Genomic DNA, 19,210 nt, shown 5'->3' with positions numbered 1-19,210 from the left:
ATATTAAAAAATATAACATATAGGTATATATTATATGTTATCATAGATAACAACACAACTTTTTCAAATACAAAATTAATATGAAACATAAATGATCGGCAAAGCAATTAAGTGGACGTCACGTAACATTTATTACACGGGACACATTGACAACGGCCGCGGCGTCACGCACGTCACCAACCACAAAGGGTAATATTTTCCCGCTATGTTGAAAATTGTTGATACGTGTGAAAAGATTAAGGTAGCTATTATTTTATGGGTCGTTTATTGTAAAAACAATGAGATATAGCCGCAAATATAAAACATAATGAACATGTATTAACAGAAAAATATATAAATAATAATACGTTTTATATAAATGAAACAGTGGTGGCTCAGTGGTGTAGACCTCGGACTCGACAAAATCGATAAGTCGGGGATCTAGACCAGGCGAGCGTGCAGGAAATAAATTGATTTTTCAATCTATCTACACGTCATGTGGATAACATCACCACTGCTCGGAAACCTGCATGTCCGAGAATAAAAAAGTTCTACGGGATGTGACATCTGCCAACCCGCACTTGGCCAGCGTGGTGGATTATGGCCTGAACCCTCATAGGAGACCTGTGTCCCAGCAGTGGGAAAATATATGGGCTGATGATGATGATGATGATGATTAATTTATTTTTCGCGGTAACCAACATAAAAAATACATTTCATTGATAAACCCCTCTTTTTTAACTCTGTAGAAGAATTCCAGTGGTGTTAATATAAAGATTCGAAACTGTTATTTAATAATAATTGTAGTTGGTTTGAATTCGTAATTATCGTAGAACTAGAAGATATTTGGCCATTAACATTCAACAAAAGACATAACATATCTTATTTCCTACTAACAATGTGTATCCAATTATTGATTAATATTGAAAAATGCTTTTAACAATTATATTGCAAAACTTCTGAACAGGTAGGTACCAGAAACATTCTGGTAGAATGCTTAGAGTTATCGAGTTTTATATACTACTATCTACCATTTTCAGTGTAAAAATCTTTTTGAAAGCCTCGTCCGTTTACGAACAAAAGCTATATTGTTTATTTTTATGGGCAGTCCCATACCTACAAAGGACGTGGTATTTATTTTTACTGATAGTTTTCTATAAAATGTAATTAATAATATAAATAATAGCGAAAATGTCTCAATTTTAGATTTTCAGTGTTATATAAATGTTTTGTCACGGTTTCAGAGCTAACAATTTACATGAAGTCCATTTTACACTTCGTGTGGCCAAAAATAGTCATTTTGTTGCTCGGATTTCGGTACAGTCGAGTGGATAGCTTTTACGTTAAAACCTTGTTTAAAAATGTTTGTCATTAAATTCTACAGATATGTGTAAACAAATTAGATTGTATTGGAAGAGTATGGTTCATAATTTTTATTTTAGAAACGTGTCTTCAGTGCCATAGACATATAATATAAAAAATAAGAGTAGGGCAAAAAAAATAGAAGGAAATAAATACATTTAAATGTAGATGTACCTTCTTTGACAATCGATTACGCTTGCTTGTCCACAACGAGTATAATTTTATGTCACCTGTGTCCACACTTGAATTAATTTAATTTGTTTAATACCGATACATAAAAACGTTTGACGTTTATCATACTCAAACCGAATCCTGTTACATCACAATAATAAAGTCTACGTGAGCAATTCCGTGGGTAGGAAAGTAGCATAAACATACACATGAATAACTTCACTGTAGTCACACGTGGTTTTATTACGTGTTGTGCGCACATCGCAAAACCACATACCGATGTTATTAATAAGTTAAATCATTTATGGTTATATAATTTACTATTCAAAGAACAAAAAAATAATGAAAGAATAAACCGTTATTTAACAGTTAAATTAGTACAATTGTATTTGTAGAAGGAATCATATTTGTCTGTTTGTTAAAACTGTAAAGTAGAAAAAGTCTGTCAAGACGTATTTTTATAACAAATTCCCCCCCCCCCCCCCCCCCCCCCCCCCCCCCCGGCTTCACACGGGTGCATGAAATAGAGTTCGCCCAGGCTCCGCCCGGGTAGTTGTTTATTGTAATTTAAATTATAATAAAAACTATCCTATCTCTCAAGTTGGATTGAACTGCACACGGTGTGCGAATTTTATTAAAATCGGTTAAGTGGTTTAGGAGTCCATTGAGGACAAACATTGTGACACGAGATTTATATATATTAAGATTAAAATATAAATGTCTAATTTTAATACCTTTAAAATCTTCCAAATCTTTATTTAACTGATTGGAGTTAGCCATAGGTACATAAAATCGAAAGAGCAGAAGTTCGGTTGCTGCGCCTGGATCACGAGACACAAAGACGCGGATTCGAATCACGAAAAAAATCACGAGGCGGACCTCGTGATTTTTTTTTTATTCTTTTAAAAATTGTCAACCTAAATGTTTATCAACACATATTTCAATAATATAAAACATGGTAATCCATATATGTCACATAGTATTTCAGATAGTTCGTCCATGTGGGATAATTTCCAGCAACATGTGTATAATATAAATATATCACGAAAAGCCCTTTTCCGCGTGACTGTCACAATTTTGTCAACACAACTCCGCTTGTCACGACAAAATACTACGTATTTGACGAAATTAACATACATTTTATGCTATAAAACAAATAGTTCAAGGGGTATTAGACTGTATTCTATATGGAGTTAGGGTTAAATATGTTTGTGGTAGGTTTAAAGACAATTTGCACGGCAGTTTTCACGATAATTTGCGCGTTCAAGCGGCAAAATTTATGACAGCTATTGACGCCAGATTTCATTTTTGCCATCATCCTTTAAAAGAAATGACGGTTTCATTTCAGGTGCGATATAATAGTTAGAATGGGTAAAATATACTGCTATTTAGGTCACACAAATAAACATCATTTAAATATCTGTATGTGGTATTGGCCAATATAAAATAATTATGTTTGGCAGGTGTACAGAATATATATATAGGTTTAATCGACGTTCCTATGAGGTTCTCAATTCGACATTTTTGTTGGTTCGTCGATAACTCCGTAGGTTTTCAATAGATTGACTTGATTCATTTTGTGTTTGATAGGAAAATTATGTAATTTGGTCCAATTTATAATGTAGATTGGTCTCTTTCTCTCTGGTGTCTCTGGTGACCTTTTTTGTAGAACATTATTAACAATACCGATTGAATATGTATTCTCATGTACTTCAAATCAGTTCCTTTATTAATTACTAGCGGTGCGCCCCGGCTTCGCCCGTGGTACATATATAGCCTTCTTAAATAAATGGGCTAACACTAAAATAATTTTTCGAATCGGACCAGTAGTTCTAGAGATCAGTGCGTTCAAATAAACAAACAAATTCTTCGGCTTTATAATATTACTAAAGATAAAATAGATTTTTACACGCTTTTTATTAGCTTCACCTGTATGTTTTTTGTAACCGACTTCTTTGGGCGCGATTTTGACCCACTTTAAACGGCCAGATTTCGTTCAAACTTTGTAGATTTATTGAGGACCGATGACAATACACTAATTTGATAAAATTATATAACACGCTTTAACAAAAATATGATTTTTGTTAAAGCGTGTTTTTTAGTTTTTTTAAACTATTATTTATTTTTATTTGTAAAAAGTTGTAGTCCAGTGTTATACAAAGAATTTGAGTTACCCATAAACTTTAGGTAGCATCCTATCCATCAACGATAGATCAAATAAATAATTTTGATACTTTAACATTATGAAATCGACGTTCCTCTTAAAATTTCATAAGTTACGCATAACGTACTTTTAAAGCATTTAACATTCCATAAGAAGCACTAACCCTCATACATCTGCGAACATTGTTACTATAATAGCCCAATGATTAAAAAACTTTTCTATACCGCATAAGCTTGTACCACCGGAAAAACGTCAATTTTTTACGTATACTTGTAATATAGTTTCCAAAACGGAGAATAATTTTCATTCTTATATTTTAGGTTTTCCCACCCATAGTATTTATATGTAAAAAACACGTGTAATTATGATATATATTTTTATGTAATCAGCCATGACTGTCCCATTGCTGGACAAAGGCCTCTCCTCCCTCAGTCCACATCTCCCTATTGAGAGAAATTTTGAGCCAATCTTTACAATATGTGTCTAGCTTGTCCCGACATCTAACTCTGGGCCTACCACGTAGTCTTTTAGTCTTGTCGGGGATCCACATAGTGGTGATCTTCGCCCACAACTCTTCGGACATTCTGCAGACATGGCCATATTTATACTGGATAAATATTTACTTACATATATACAGAGTTTGTATGATAGCCAGTATCCGTGAATTTCAGATCCGGTTTCATTAATTAATACCCAACGTTGGCGATGTTTTGAATTCTAGTACAGTGATCTTTTCATTATAACATTGTTATTTTACCAAAATTTTAGTGTATCATTTACAAAAACTCATGTTGTTGTCGTCATTTGTTTTTCTTATATGTGGTCTTATAAGGTACCTAATATTTTCAATTAAAAACGTTACTTCGATTGTTAAGTTTATCATCAAAAAAGTTACCGAAAACAGTTTTAATAAAGATAACAGTGTGAAGTCAATCGTTATTTAAGTACAAAAATTAATTAATCACTCCATTTTAATTATATTGTAAAAACATCTTTCTATCGACCCTCAACACATAAACACAGAATATTTAAGTTATTAAATTTTCATCAGAAGAGTATTCAAATGGTCACCAAATTGTAGGCCAGAACACGAAAACAACGAATAATCCCCATGAAACCTCTCCCAAGTACGAAGGTAAAAAGTTTTGCAATGAATTGCCCGACATTTGCAGTGTTTTAAATGGTATCGTTAGCCGAAATTGCTCCGAAACTCGTGAGTACGACTATGGCGAGGCAAGATAAAACATTTTCACATGAACAACTTTGCACACATTTCATTTGATGCTCATTCGTTAGAGAATCAACCGTGTGTCCTGTGTAATTCTATGGTAGTTTAATTGTTAAGGTCCGCAGATTGCTTCAGTACTAACTAGGAGCCAGCTTGGTCAGTGTTTAATTGATTGCTATCTAAATTGTCTCTGTACCAAATTTCATCCAATTCGTTTCAGTGGTTTAGCCCTTAGAAAAGGCAGTGTGAGTTACTTCCGCATTTACAATATTAGTAAGGATCTATAAAATTATTACATTGTTAAAGTAATAATGTTATAATAAATAAAATTTAATTTATTTGTTAATCGGTTTCTATTAAAAAAGTTTATGCTTGTTATGGTTATGACAATATATTCATTAATTATATTTAAATTATACTTAAAAGCCAATTATCTAGCGAACCCACGTGTACCCTCACAATTAACGTAATTAATAAATTGTGTAAACGAAAACCTTTCAGCGAAACTAATTGTTGTTTTCAAAAGAACCAACGATGTTTATAAAACAAAAACCATTATGGCACACACAATAAATCAGAGCCAAATTAATTTCTAAGTGTACGTAATTTATGAGAAATATAAAAGAAGATTTCTACGAGTCTAAATACGAGAATTGTAATTAATTCTCACACAACCACACTCATCACCTAGATGCTGTCATCCGCACGTAATTACATTTCGAAACTCTAAAGTTTCCGGACATTAGGAAGTTATTCATGTTTACGGCCCCAGGGACGAGATTTTTAGCGTAATTTCTGGAGTAATTTTATTACTGTCCAGGACTTTGGTTCACTTAATGCAAATTGACGTGTTTTTAAACGTAAAATGTGAATGCGGTATGAATGTAAACAAGAAAATGGCCGTAAAGAATTTAAATATGTCTTTAAAAACGCATTCAAGTCATGTCAATCAATCAATAAATATTAGTGGATATATTATGATGGATTGTAGGAAACATTTTAAACCTCAAATATTTCATAAAATTATTCGTTACTATTGTTTCAAACCGTTAAACTTTATAGAGTTAAATAAAAGGTTATAAAAATTCGAGCAAAAGTTAAGAAATCTACAAATTCTGCGGAGATAGTTTCAAAAGATTTAAGTAAAGCTTTTAATATTGGCTGGCCAGCAATCTTGGCAAGTTTCCAACCTATTTCAATTAACTCGAGAAGGGTTAAACATTTACTTATACCTCTTGTTGTCTCTGGACAATAGATCGAATGTAGATTAATTTATAGTAAAATGTACCAAGGGACAAATGCATTACGGTCAAATTTTGTTTAAAGCAATCAATCAAATAGCATTCACATAATAATTTTATTATCAAATCCACTATCCCTAATTCAGGGTATAGAAATTTGTACACCTCACTATACATTCTGATGTTACTACGCGACGCGACTGATCCAATTTCCAGTCCCTCTCAAATCTTATTACAATACAATTTTCTCTTTTCAGGTAGCATGGACGAGATAAGATTAGATAAGGATGCGACGCGATACTACATTGGATCCTTGTAGACGCGAACGAAGTTTCAGTTGGTGATAACAGATGTTTAGTTCGTGATCGTGAAAATAAATCTAGTGTTAAAATCACTGGATTGCGTGTTCATAAAGAATTTTAAAAAGATAGTGAAGTGATTAGCGAGGTCATGAAAGAAGTTGATAAAATGTTAAGCCTTGTTCAAGTGGTATAAATCATGGGAGTGCTATGAAACATTTAGTGAGGAAGAAAAGAATGATAGTGTAGTGAAGTGAAACAGTAAACATGGGTTGTCAGTTGGGAAAGTTGGCGGCATCTGAACGGCGAGCGGGGAATGAGGCCCTGGCTGATGGACCTCCTCCGAAAACGGATCCACGGCTACCGTTGACGGCGAAGCAAAAGTACTCAATGGTAGCTTCATGGAAGGGAATCTCGAGAGCGATGGAGAAGACTGGAATTTGCATGTTCATTAAGTAAGTAATGACAATGTTTGTTCGTTAATTAGTCGTTTGTTTAAGAACGCTCTCACATCAAATATGAATAATCGTACAAACAATTTTGTTTGTTCAGCAATATTGACTTCGAAATGATATTTCTCATGATCATTGAGATATTCAAACTGTTAGTTTTAGGAAATTAACACAGAAAATATATTTTGGAAACATTGTAGCAAATGTTTTTAAAAGTATTGAATACAGTTAGATAAGACAACCGACAAAAAAATTACGATAAAATTGATTTGTATATAAGTCAAGTGTTTATTTCGATTTACAACGAAGAAATATTGGTCTTCAAATACTACGATGTTATTTCTCAAAGAGTGGGGAAAAATACAGGAATTGCTACTGAAAGCAAAACGCACTCGTATATATCTAATTGAAGTTAAATTCTAGTTAATAATCTTTAAAGATCTTTGTAGATTAGTCTTTAGTGTCGATTTGCTAGTTTTTATGCCAGTTCTTAAATGTTTATAAATGTCATTATGTCAAATTATGTCTGCCCAATTGTTTCATAAACAATAAAACAAAACATTGTTACAAATGCTCATGTGCTTATAAATAATGCGTCAAAAATTAATTCTTAATAAAAAGTCATTTTTGATGAGTTTGAATCTTGTCTATTCATTTACTGAATATTAAATCGTGTTTATAAACAATTGTCTGTGTCATAGACTCATAGACTAACTTATGGACAGATATAAATAAGAAAATTCTGCTTAGGAAACGCGATGATAAATAAACAATCTGATAAATTATACTGAAACTAATAATAATCAACATTAAAAAGAGGATCACCAGCTGGTATTTTAGCAAGAAATTTTAGCGAATGTAGTTTTTATGAAGTGTGAGATGAAGCAAATTTTCGAGAATACATTAATAAAGTGATCCTCAAAAATATTAATGTTATAGTCTAATGTAAAATACCCTAAAAATTATAATATTTCATAGAACGCCATGCTAAGTATGGATCAGAGTGATTATTATTTTTGTCGGTAACTTTTACTCATACTATCTTATTTAACATACGTATAATTTTCTGTTCAGTAAATATGTTGTTTAAATAGAAATAGTGTTTACAATTCGTTTATATTGTACCATGTTAATAGCTAATTCTCGGCAAATTGTATCCCTGAGGAAAAATATGTTGTTTGACTTTAAAATGCACCTTTAATTTTACATGTTTTTCCCAGTTGTGATAATTTGAAATTCTGGCATAAGAGGATAATATCTTATATTACAAATGAATTGAGATAGATTAGATTGATTCGTTGATGTAAAGAAAAACAAAGGCTAAAATAAAATCTATACAAAGTTTATTTATGATTTCAAAGTTATGGTTATGGTTTCATCAGTCCGAAATAGGGCGGTAATGAAATCTAGGTTATTTATTCCCAAGATATCTGGAGAAAATTTTCTGTGGTTTAACAATGAAAAGGATAACCAACATTTGTTATTCGTGTTTTAGCTACGGCAAATATGACTCCACTAGAACTTACTTCTCCGACTTCAAAAGTCGCTGAGGTAACGCGTGGTCTAGTTTCAGACAGTGTTGTTTAGTTGAGTTACTTCAAACTTTATATCATTAGTAGTAATGAGTTCACGTCGTTGCTTAAAGTTTTAAACGCGGTTAAACAAGATTACATCGTTCGTAATTTATTCGAACAAAGGCAGAGTACATCTCTATCAAACGCGTTATTTCTTCTACACGATCTGTCTATTAAATGTTTTTGTACAATTTAAGAATGTATTCGTTTTCCTTTGTGTTGGGATAGATTTCATAGCTACGTCACGGATCGAATTTATTTACGGGCAAATAGTTTTGTGTGTTGTGCCAAGTCCAGATTTACTTATTTTTCCCCTTATTTTCTTGAAGTGATTGTTTATTGATGGCTGACTTTCACTAGGAATGGATTTAAATGCTCAATCTGTGCTACTTTATACTCGGTTAGTGAATCTTTAATAACTTGTTGTAATTTTTATGTTATTTTTAATATAAATAACACCTACAATTTTATTAGACAGAACCTAAGCTTTATACAATAGATGGTTAAATAGTTTTCTTATCCGCTACAAACTTTGCACCTTGAAAAGTAAGTTTGTCTGGCGTTAAACGAAATTATAAATTTAACACACACACACTTACGGGAATTTTAAAAGTGGATACGTTTCTTTAACTTTAAAAGTCTTGAAGTTTATATTACTTTAAGAGTAATTGTTAAGGTACCTTTTACCAGGGTGGCATCAAGTCTGCTATATTATCAATAAAGAGATGTATGTGGGTGCTCATTGTATGTTATATATTTATATTATAGTCATAAATCGTTTTTTAAACAACGGATATTGAATTCTTATAATATATTCAATTAATCTAATTCAATTCTAAATTTATCTAAAATATTAAATAAAATGATAATAATCATTTTTAGTAGAAAAGTTTACGACTTCTGTCATGATCTCAATATGAAGATCTCATATAAGTCTCTGTATCAGATAAGAAGCGAAACATACAAACCAGATATACTCACAGCGATAGAAATAGTCAAAAGAAAATAACTGAAGTAAACCATAATATTGGTTCCCGTAAAAAAACTACGTAGATTTTTTTTGATTTATATAATTGGTTATCTATACGCATCAGTCGTTGGCGGCTGTAGGCAATTCTTGTCTATTTTGAAATCAGTTTTTATTTCTGGAACTGTAACGATTTCGATTCAAACCAACTTGATACCATTGCCTAAGGGTCAGGTATTAAATGAGTCGAACGATACGTAATAACATTTCAATCAGTCCGGTAAAAATTCCATTACGGAGTTCTCCAAGGGTCCATTTTAGTTCAACAACTTTTGCTTTGTTATAAGGCTTAATGGAAAAATGACTCACAATTGTTAACGTAGACGAGACATAAAAGAAACTTGATAAAGAAAGTTTATTTGATGAGAAAAAGTCATGTAAATTTCGAAGGGAAAATGCCGTTCACCGTCTGTTCAGTTTATATGTACATTACTGTGTAAAATTTACACGGTCTGCTTATATCCTTAATTTAACTTGAATGTGACTGTGAAAAATGTATATAATTTAGATTAATGATTTTAAATTATTTTATAGTACAAAATCTCAGAAGGTATACTCATCTCAGAAGAATACTTAGGTATTCAATTGGTTTCAATTAGTTAATAATGAGATTAGCTACTGCATGGGATTGTTGTACTACGAAAAAGTTACAAAACAACAAAATAATGTGCCTAAACTGTAACACAAATTTGCATCTCAAGAGAACACAGCATTAACCCTTACCAATTCATCAAGGGCATATTAAGAACAAACCTTAAACACTTTTACTGTGCAACTTGAAAATAAGTACTTCTTAAGGAATTTGAAACATTAGACACGCGATTATAATATAGCTTCGTTCATTGATTGCAGAAGCGTGTTCAAATTGCTTTTCAACTATGCATTTGCAAACAGGTCAAGAATATCTAAGTATGACCTCATAATGTGGTCTCATATTTTCCTCAACAAGTTCTTAAAACTGCAATTTTAAAAATATCTGATATGGTTATGCAGTTGAATGTTTGCAATTGAATATCATTTGCAATATTTGAGGTTTGTTTTAGACATTAATTACGAATGAAAATTACCAATGAACACATGTACGGAGGAATTACAAAAGTTAAACCGTGTTGCCTTCAATAAAACTCCATAACTATTTTCAGTTCTGTTGAATCCATGTCCTGTGAAGCGAATGGATTTTTCGTATTTACATAACATCATCATCATCATCATCATCATCATCATCAGCCCATATATGTTCCCACTGCTGGGGCACAGGCCTCCTATGAGGGTTCAGGCCATAATCCACCACGCTGGCCAAGTGCGGGTTGGCAGATGTCACATGTCGTCGAACTTTTAATTCTTGGACATGCCGGTTTCCTCACGATGTATTTCCTTCACCGTTTAAGCAGTGGTGGTTATCCACATGCGCAGATAAATTGAAAAATCAATTTATTTCCTGCACGCTAGCCCGGTCTCGAACCCCGACTTATCGATTTTGAAGTCCGAGGTTCTCACCACTGAGCCACCACTGCTTTTTAATTTACATAACGCCTTTACGATAAACATGACCGGACCATCATTCATACGGGAGTTTTTGCCGTAGATTTTATTAAAGACATAAAGATATATAAAGACTATTTTATATAGAGATAAATAAAAATAAAAGTTGAGTGTGTATTTCCTCATAATGTTACCTTTGTTAAATTTCTTTGTACAAATAACCCATCTATTGTACTCCATGAGTTATTTCATGAGAAAGTGGAATTAAATTTCATCAGGGAATTATGTTGTTACAAATTTCTTATCAAAAAATATAAGGTACCTACTGCTTTTCTTAAGCTGCTCTAAGATCTTTTCCATGTAATAATCTTGAGGAATCATAACGTAATAGATTATGTTCAACTCATTTATAACACATATACATTGCACCATTTATTATACTGATAAGATAAAGTTAAAGGGTTTGTTTATTTGTTGGTACGGGCTAATCTCAGGAACTTCTGGTCCGATTTAAGAAATTCTTTCATCGTTGGATACGTACGTGATCCCTGAGTGCTAATTGCTAAACACCGGACGAAACCGGGGCGGACAGTTGGTATAATTATATGTTATTTCATATTCATGCTGAATTCATGCTATATTCATATTATTATGAAGAACTGTGAATTGTAGAGAAATTATAGTTATTATTATAAAATACATGTATATATGATAAGTATTGGAAATATTAATAGGTATTATGTTAAACATATAAAGTCATTATTATAAATGATGAAGTAATTTAAATTATCTTTACAAAGACCTATTATAAAGGTGCATTTATCTTGTAGGTAAACCCTTCTGTAATCTGACGGACCCAACATTTTGAATCTTAATTGGAGATCGAGTCTAAAACCTCATTATCCCTTTTTAACTAATAGAACTACGTACATTCTCGATCTCTGTTTGTATATATAAAATATATATATATTTTTTACGTAAACAGAAATAAATATCCTACCCCGGATCAAATATTCTGAAAAATCTAAATACTGAAAAATCCTACTCCGTATTTCAGCTGTGATCTTCACTGTTACCACCGTAGCAATTAGTCACTACTAATATTATAAATTCAAAAGTAACTCTAGCCTGTCTTTTTAACACCAAATCCATTAAACCGATCTTTACGAAATTGAATTCAAAGATTGTTATGTCAGAAATCTCACGGAAACTAGAAATATGCGGGTGAAATCCTGGACTGTAGGATTTGTCATTTGACTATGCGGGCGAAGTCGTAGGCGGAAAACTAGTTTAGTATAAATAACATACACGTATAATACCAAATACGAAAAAATTTTGTTTTGACACAGACAATAAAAATAATATTTTTCTCCTACAAAATATATTTGAACGATATTATAGAAAAATCCGATTCCGATTGTATTCCGAAATACATTCTGTAAATATTCATAAACGAAAAGTAAAATTTCAATATACAATTCCATGTATCGGCAATCCCGCTTTCCAGAAAATTCTCGATCATTCCAAACCAAATATAGCTTACGATTTACGAAATACTTAAAAGTAAACAACTGCTGATGCAATGGTTTATATAAACAATGTAAAGCTCCAAACCTCCTTTATTGGAGCAATTTTAGACAATTTATTCGAATTACTCCTCCCATACAAACAGGATTTTCTAAGTTTATAGGTTATAGCTACATCGTGTGACGGTAGCTCATAAAAAAACGAATTTGTTATCTAGATGCCAGTTATATCGCCCCAATCCAATTTCTATTATGATCGACAGATATATAAAAAATATATAAGATCAACGCACAAATTTTTTGCTTAAAACGAATCAAATAATCCATATTGTAATTGTGTCTATCTATCTATCGTGGGTGTGGAATTCAATTATAAATTATTGCTTTTGTTTTTATTTCCATCCCAATGTATAAAACGATGTTGTTGAATAGCACTAAATAAAAGCCTTATTTTATACAATACTTTAGCTCGTCCGTCTGTTTGTCTATCTATCCGTTTCTCTGTCATAAGCTGTATCTTATGAACTTTTCAAGACAGCAGTTGAAATTTTCAGAGACGATGTATTTTCAATGCTGACATAACAACGACTGATTATAAATCGTGATTAAGGAGGTTGGTACGGTCATCAATTGGATGGGTGAATTGGTCCAATTGCAATTTAGCTTATTTGTACGGAACCCATAGTGTCGCGAGTCTGGCTTGACCGCATTTATTATAAGATATCCGTATAACCACTTTGTCCAATATGTACATAGTATTGTAGTGAGTCCACTCTAACATGACCTAGATAGCGTCAGCCCCGGGAGATATAATGAACGCGAATTCTCTTTCATTCTCATACTATATACAGCGATTGCCCCATTTGTTATGCCCATTAGATAATGGAATTAGTGAAGCGCGTTATATGCAATTATTATTAATGAATACTAGCGGTTTGCCCCGACCTTGCCCGTGGAATATATACAGCCTATAGAACGTAGGGGTCACGTACATATTTTCCAATGAAGAAAAATTGTTGAAATCGGTTTGTTTTGAGATCAGCGCGTTCAAACAAACAAACTTACTATAACTTTATATTATTAGATTAGAAGTATAGATTAATTTAACAAGGTACGAAAGCTAGATTTGTAAGTTTAAGTCTTAGAAGCGCTTTTTTATACATAATTACTACTTTTTTTTACTCGGTTGAAACATTCTTTCATCAGTTTAAAGCTACGTTTGAATTTAATATATTCATCATCAGCCCATATATGTTCCCACTGCTGGGACACAGGCCTCCTATGAGGGTTCAGGCCATAATCCACCACGCTGGCCAAGTGCGGGTTGGCAGATGTCACATGTCGTCGATCTTTTAATTCTCGGACATGCCGGTTTCCTCACGATGTTTTCCTTCACCGTTTTAAGCAGTGGTGATGTTATCTACATGCGCAGATAAATTGAAGAATCAATTTATTTCTTGCACGCTCACCCTGTCTCGAACCTCGAATTATCGATTTTGAAGTCCGAGGTTCTCACCACCACTGAGCCACCACTGCACTAGCTAGCTAGTACGAAAGCTAGATTTGTAAGTTTAAGTCTTAGAAGTGCTTTATTATACATAATTACTACTTTTTTGTTACTCGATTGAAACATTCTTTCATCAGTTTAAAGCTACTTTTGAATTTAATATAATATATGAACAATATTATTTTGATTAAATAACTAATAGAGGAATTGGCAGCCGTTCAGGTGTGTTGAAATTTATTCTTAATCCACTATAGCTCTAGATTTAAACTCGTATAAATAAGTATGTTGTGTTAAAAATTTAACGGTGATATAAATAGATTTATAACATTTTATCGCTATCGTTTTAGAGTTTATAGTAACAATCGCATCACCTATTTTGACACTAATACAGAGTTTCTCATTTCACTTATATGGCGTTTTATGTGCCATTTTTACGATCGGGTCGCATAATATTATACTTGACATGTATAATATCAAAGGAAACAAACTATAGTAACGAAAAAGGTTTATAGGCGGCTTATCACTTAGTAAAAGACCCGTGGGCATACATTTTTGCCTACCGTAAAACGATCCAATTTAAAATACTTATGGCAACTTTCTTGTTCAAATTTCAATTTGAACTCTGTTCTTGTTCAAATTTATTTCAAAAAATTAAAGAGAAAATATATAAAAGTAGCTTAAAAGTAATATTCAAGTCACGGGCTTATGGTCAAAGCCAAGGATAAAACAAATTATTAATTGGCAAAGTCTTTGTAAGACGTTTATTGAGTCACAATAAAATTATATGCTAGGATTTACATCTTTAATTTTCATTAAAAATGCTTTAAGTATTAGAAAGCTACAACTTCACTGAGAGACATATATATCACAGGCAAAGCCAGGGCGAACTGCTAGTCTAAGAAATACCAAAAAGGTGGAGCTTGATCAGGCCCCAATAAATTTACTTATAAAATAAATACTCCGATGTTACAAATACCATCAACGTGGAATATTTAGATACGTAGTTGTAAAGTAAAAAACACTCGTAATAAACGTGGATTTAAATTTCTATGTTAGTTTTTCTTGTATATTATTGACTAGCTGCGCCTCGCGGTTTCACCCGCGTAAGTCCGTATCCCGTAGGAATATCGGGATAAAAAGTTGCTTATATGTCATTCCAGTTGTCCAGCTGTCTACGTACCAAATTTCAATGCAATCGGTTCAGTAGTTTTTGCGTGAAAGAGCAACAAACACACACACATCCTTACAAACTTTCGCATTTATAATATTAGTAGGCTTCTATTATGTAACTGTGCCTTCCATAAATGAATAAACAATGTACATCTCATACATTTTCTATGCAATCACAAAGCTTGTTATCAACGAGCTCTCAGCATCTTTACGAAAGGCCGGTAATACAATTAGGCGAGGTATATGAGGTCCCTTGAGTGCCATAATGTTCCTGCGAACACGACATGCCTCCCCCTATTTGGGTACTGCGATACGACGTTCAGGGATTATTTTAAAGGTCATTTTAATGTGTTAGGAAGCTTGTGTAAGATAAAGTAACATTATTATATTAACTGCTTTTATTGCATTAATGTTAGTTTTCTGGCAAGTTTAGTACTTTATTGGATACTGTTGTCCGCAGCTTCGCCCGCGCGGTCTTAATAAATTTTCATGGTACAAACTTTCATCCCCTATTTTATCCTCTTGGGGGTAGAATTTATTAAAATCCTTTCTTAGCGGATGCCTTCGTCATTCTACATGTCAAATTTAGTCTGGGCTGTGCGTTGATAGATCACTATGTCAGTCAGTCACTTTTGAGTTACATACATATAAGTGATTTTGTATCGTTATTTTCCAAATATCAACAAAACACAAATAAGTACACAAAATATTAGTCACGAGCATTTGTTTTTTAACTCTCAATTGAAAAAGGAGATGGTAAAAGACCAGAAACAAAACAATACAGTCTAATTAAGAACCTCCTTCGTATTTGGAACGTTGGTTGCAAATTTCATAGGTACAATTAATATTATTTAAATCTAGACGCTCAAAACTCAGATAGTAGATGAAGCCCATAAAGCTGCCGAGCTTAAATGGAACTGGGCTGGCCATGTCTGCAGAATGTCCGAAGAGTTGTGGGTGAAGATTACCACTATGTGGATCCCCGACAAGACTAAAAGACTACGTGGTAGTAGAACCCAGAGTTAGATGGCGGGACGAGCTAGATACTTATTGTACAGATTGGCTCAAAATTTCTCTCAATAGGGAGATGTGGACTGAGGGAAGAGAGGCCTTTGCCCAGCAGTGGGACAGCCACGGCTGATAAAAAAAATCTAGACGCTCGTCCCGGCTTCGTCCGCAAATCAGTGTTCCTGTTTTATCTCAAGGAAGCATTTAATCGGGATAAAAATATCCTATCACCCAAGTCAGCTCATACCCTGCCCTTATATGTTTCATTTAAAATGTTATCTAAATAAATGTTATTTACAACAAACACACACACATCCTTACAAACTTTCGCATTTATAATATTAGTAGGCTTATATTATGTAACTGTGCCTTCCATAAATGAATAAACAATGTACATCTCATACATTTTCTATGCAATCACAAAGCTTGTTATCAACCAGCTCTCAGCATCTTTACGAAAGGCCGGTAATACAATTAGGCGAGGTATATGAGGTCCCTTGAGTGCCATAATGTTCCTGCGAACACGACATGCCTCCCCCTATTTGGGTACTGCGATGCGACGTTCAGGGATTATTTTAAAGGTCATTTTAATGTGTTAGGAAGCTTGTGTAAGATGAAGTAACATTCAACTGCTTGTATTGCATTAATGTAACGTTTCTGGCAAGTAAGTTTGGTACTTTATTGTTTACTAGTTGTTGCCCGCAGCTTCGCCTGCGCGGTCTTAATAAATTTTCATGGTACAAACTTTCATCCCCTATTTTATCTATTTTTATTTTTATTTTTTTATTTTTTTTTTGTACAAGAGATCCCTTCAGTGACAATATCGTTAGAGAGGCTGAAAGAAAGAGCATATTCAATACATATAAGTATAATTTGGTATCGTTATTTCCCAAATATCAACAAAACACAAATAAGTACACAAAATGTTAGTCACGATAATTTTTTTTAACTCTCAATTGGCAAAGGAGATGGCTTAAAACCAGCAACAAAACAATACAGTCTAATTGAAGACCTCCTTCGTATTTGGAACGTTGGTTGCAAATTTCATAGGTACAATTAATATTATTTAAATCTAGACGCTCAAAACTCAGATAATAGATGTAGCCATAAAGCTGCCGAGCTTAAATGGAACTGGGCTGGCCATGTCTGCAGAATGTCCGAAGAGTTGTGGGTGAAGATTATCACTATGTGGATCCCCGACAAGACTAAAAGACTACGTGGTAGGCCCAGAGTTAGATGGCGGGACGAGCTAGATACTTATTGTACAGATTGGCTCAAAATTTCTCTCAATAGGGAGATGTGGACTGAGGGAAGAGAGGCCTTTGCCCAGCAGTGGGACAGCCACGGCTGATAAAAAAAATCTAGACGCTCGTCCCGGCTTCGTCCGCAAATCAGTGTTCCTGTTTTATCTCAAGGGAGCATTTAATCGGGATAAAAATATCCTATCACCCAAGTCAGCTCATACCCTGCCCTTATATGTTTCATTTAAAATGTTATCTAAATAAATGTTATTTAAAATGTATATATATATATATATATATATATATATATCTCTCTCTTTTTTTAGATTTATTTTACCCCTTGCGTCGCCACTCGAAACCTTAGATCATAAAAGGGTCACTGAAAAACAACGCTGTCTATTTTCTTAACATAGCAGCAGCATAGGTTGAGTTGTATCCTTTTTGTCAAGATCGCTATGATACACTCCTCATATCTGATACTATTCTTCTTCTGTTGTGTAATTTTATATTATCTTATATATTGCTTATCGATTTTTTGCTTTTTCCTCTATAATTAATTTCTTTCATTAGTGTGTTGTGCTGTCCCTGATAAATTAATGTTTCTTTCTTTCTTTCTTTCCTTCTAAACAAGCATACTTTCACGTGTATTATATTAGTGCGATAATATGTGATTACAATTATGTTTCAGCCTAGGTAAACTAAAGCCTTATTTGCAGTGTTTTCATCATGTCATTTCACGAGTACATTTTCTTATATTTTATTACATTCGTAATCCCTCTAAGACTCTGACTAAGACCGCGTTCGCTATTTATAAAATGTATTTACGTTAAGTACTTACGCTTCTAGAAAGTTCCATAAACATCGGATCAAAGATACTGAAGTAAACTCTGGAAACATACACATCTAGTTCGAGTTCTCGCAAATACCTCACTTACTTTTCCTTGAAAAAGACGCTTTTAAAAAAATTGTCTTTAAAAATGTTATTAAGTTGCATTTTTAATTTATTCCAACTCATTTGGATGTGAACAAAATTATGTAATTACTAAGCCAATAAGCCATATGCTCTTAATATGTAATGCGTGTTAAATTTAAATTAAAAGTATAAATGAATCTCAAAAACGACTCGACCTATTCGTCTAGTTTAACGTTTTTGTAAAGGCACAAGGAAGGTTCTTAGAGGTTCTGGAGAGAAAAGCGTCACACGGATGACATTAACGCATAATAATGCTTAGTGACATTAATGATAACATTAAAAAATCTTTAAAACTTATCTTATACCTTTAAACGAGCAATTCTTGTATATATATATATATATATAATTGGAATCTCGGAATCGGCTCCAACGCTTTTCATGAAATTTAGTATATAAAAATGGAAATAGATCTAGAATCTTTTTTAGAAAATGTCATATTCGTTTTTTATTCGTGTTTTATCGACTTGAACTTACTTTTTCAACAAATAGGAGGCGTTTGATATACTGTAAAAAATTGCACTCACGATTTTTTTCTTTAAATAACCAGTTCATATTTTTTATTATTCTGTCGGTAAGATCGGAAAAATATTATTCATATTTCATCATTTTATTAGTATGTAATTCGTACTTAAATTAAATGAAATGAAATGATTTATTTATTTCCATATTTAAACAATACAATCAAAAGAAATAGTATGTAAATATAATTTCCAAAAACCACAATTTATAAAAAAAAAACAAAAAAAAATAAATAAAATACCGAGCAAAGCTCGGTCGTCCAGGTACTCGTTAATATGAAATAGTAT

At 32.9% G+C, this 19,210-nt stretch overlaps 1 protein-coding gene across 1 annotated transcript in view; it reads left to right on the top strand.

The window, feature by feature from the left end:
• The window catches only part of LOC119833010 (neuroglobin-like), a 61,534-nt gene that overhangs the window by 21,421 nt on the left and 20,903 nt on the right, over window positions 1-19,210 (top strand). The window contains exon 2 of the mRNA XM_038356880.1: window positions 6,403-6,899. Within this exon, the coding sequence (XP_038212808.1) occupies window positions 6,712-6,899 (188 nt within the window). The 5' untranslated portion in view covers window positions 6,403-6,711. The remainder of the gene's footprint in view (window positions 1-6,402; window positions 6,900-19,210) is intronic.

This window comes from Zerene cesonia, chromosome 16 (assembly GCF_012273895.1).
Source record: "Zerene cesonia ecotype Mississippi chromosome 16, Zerene_cesonia_1.1, whole genome shotgun sequence".
Lineage (NCBI taxonomy): Eukaryota > Metazoa > Arthropoda > Insecta > Lepidoptera > Pieridae > Zerene > Zerene cesonia.
This window is presented reverse-complemented; position numbering and strand designations above follow the sequence as displayed.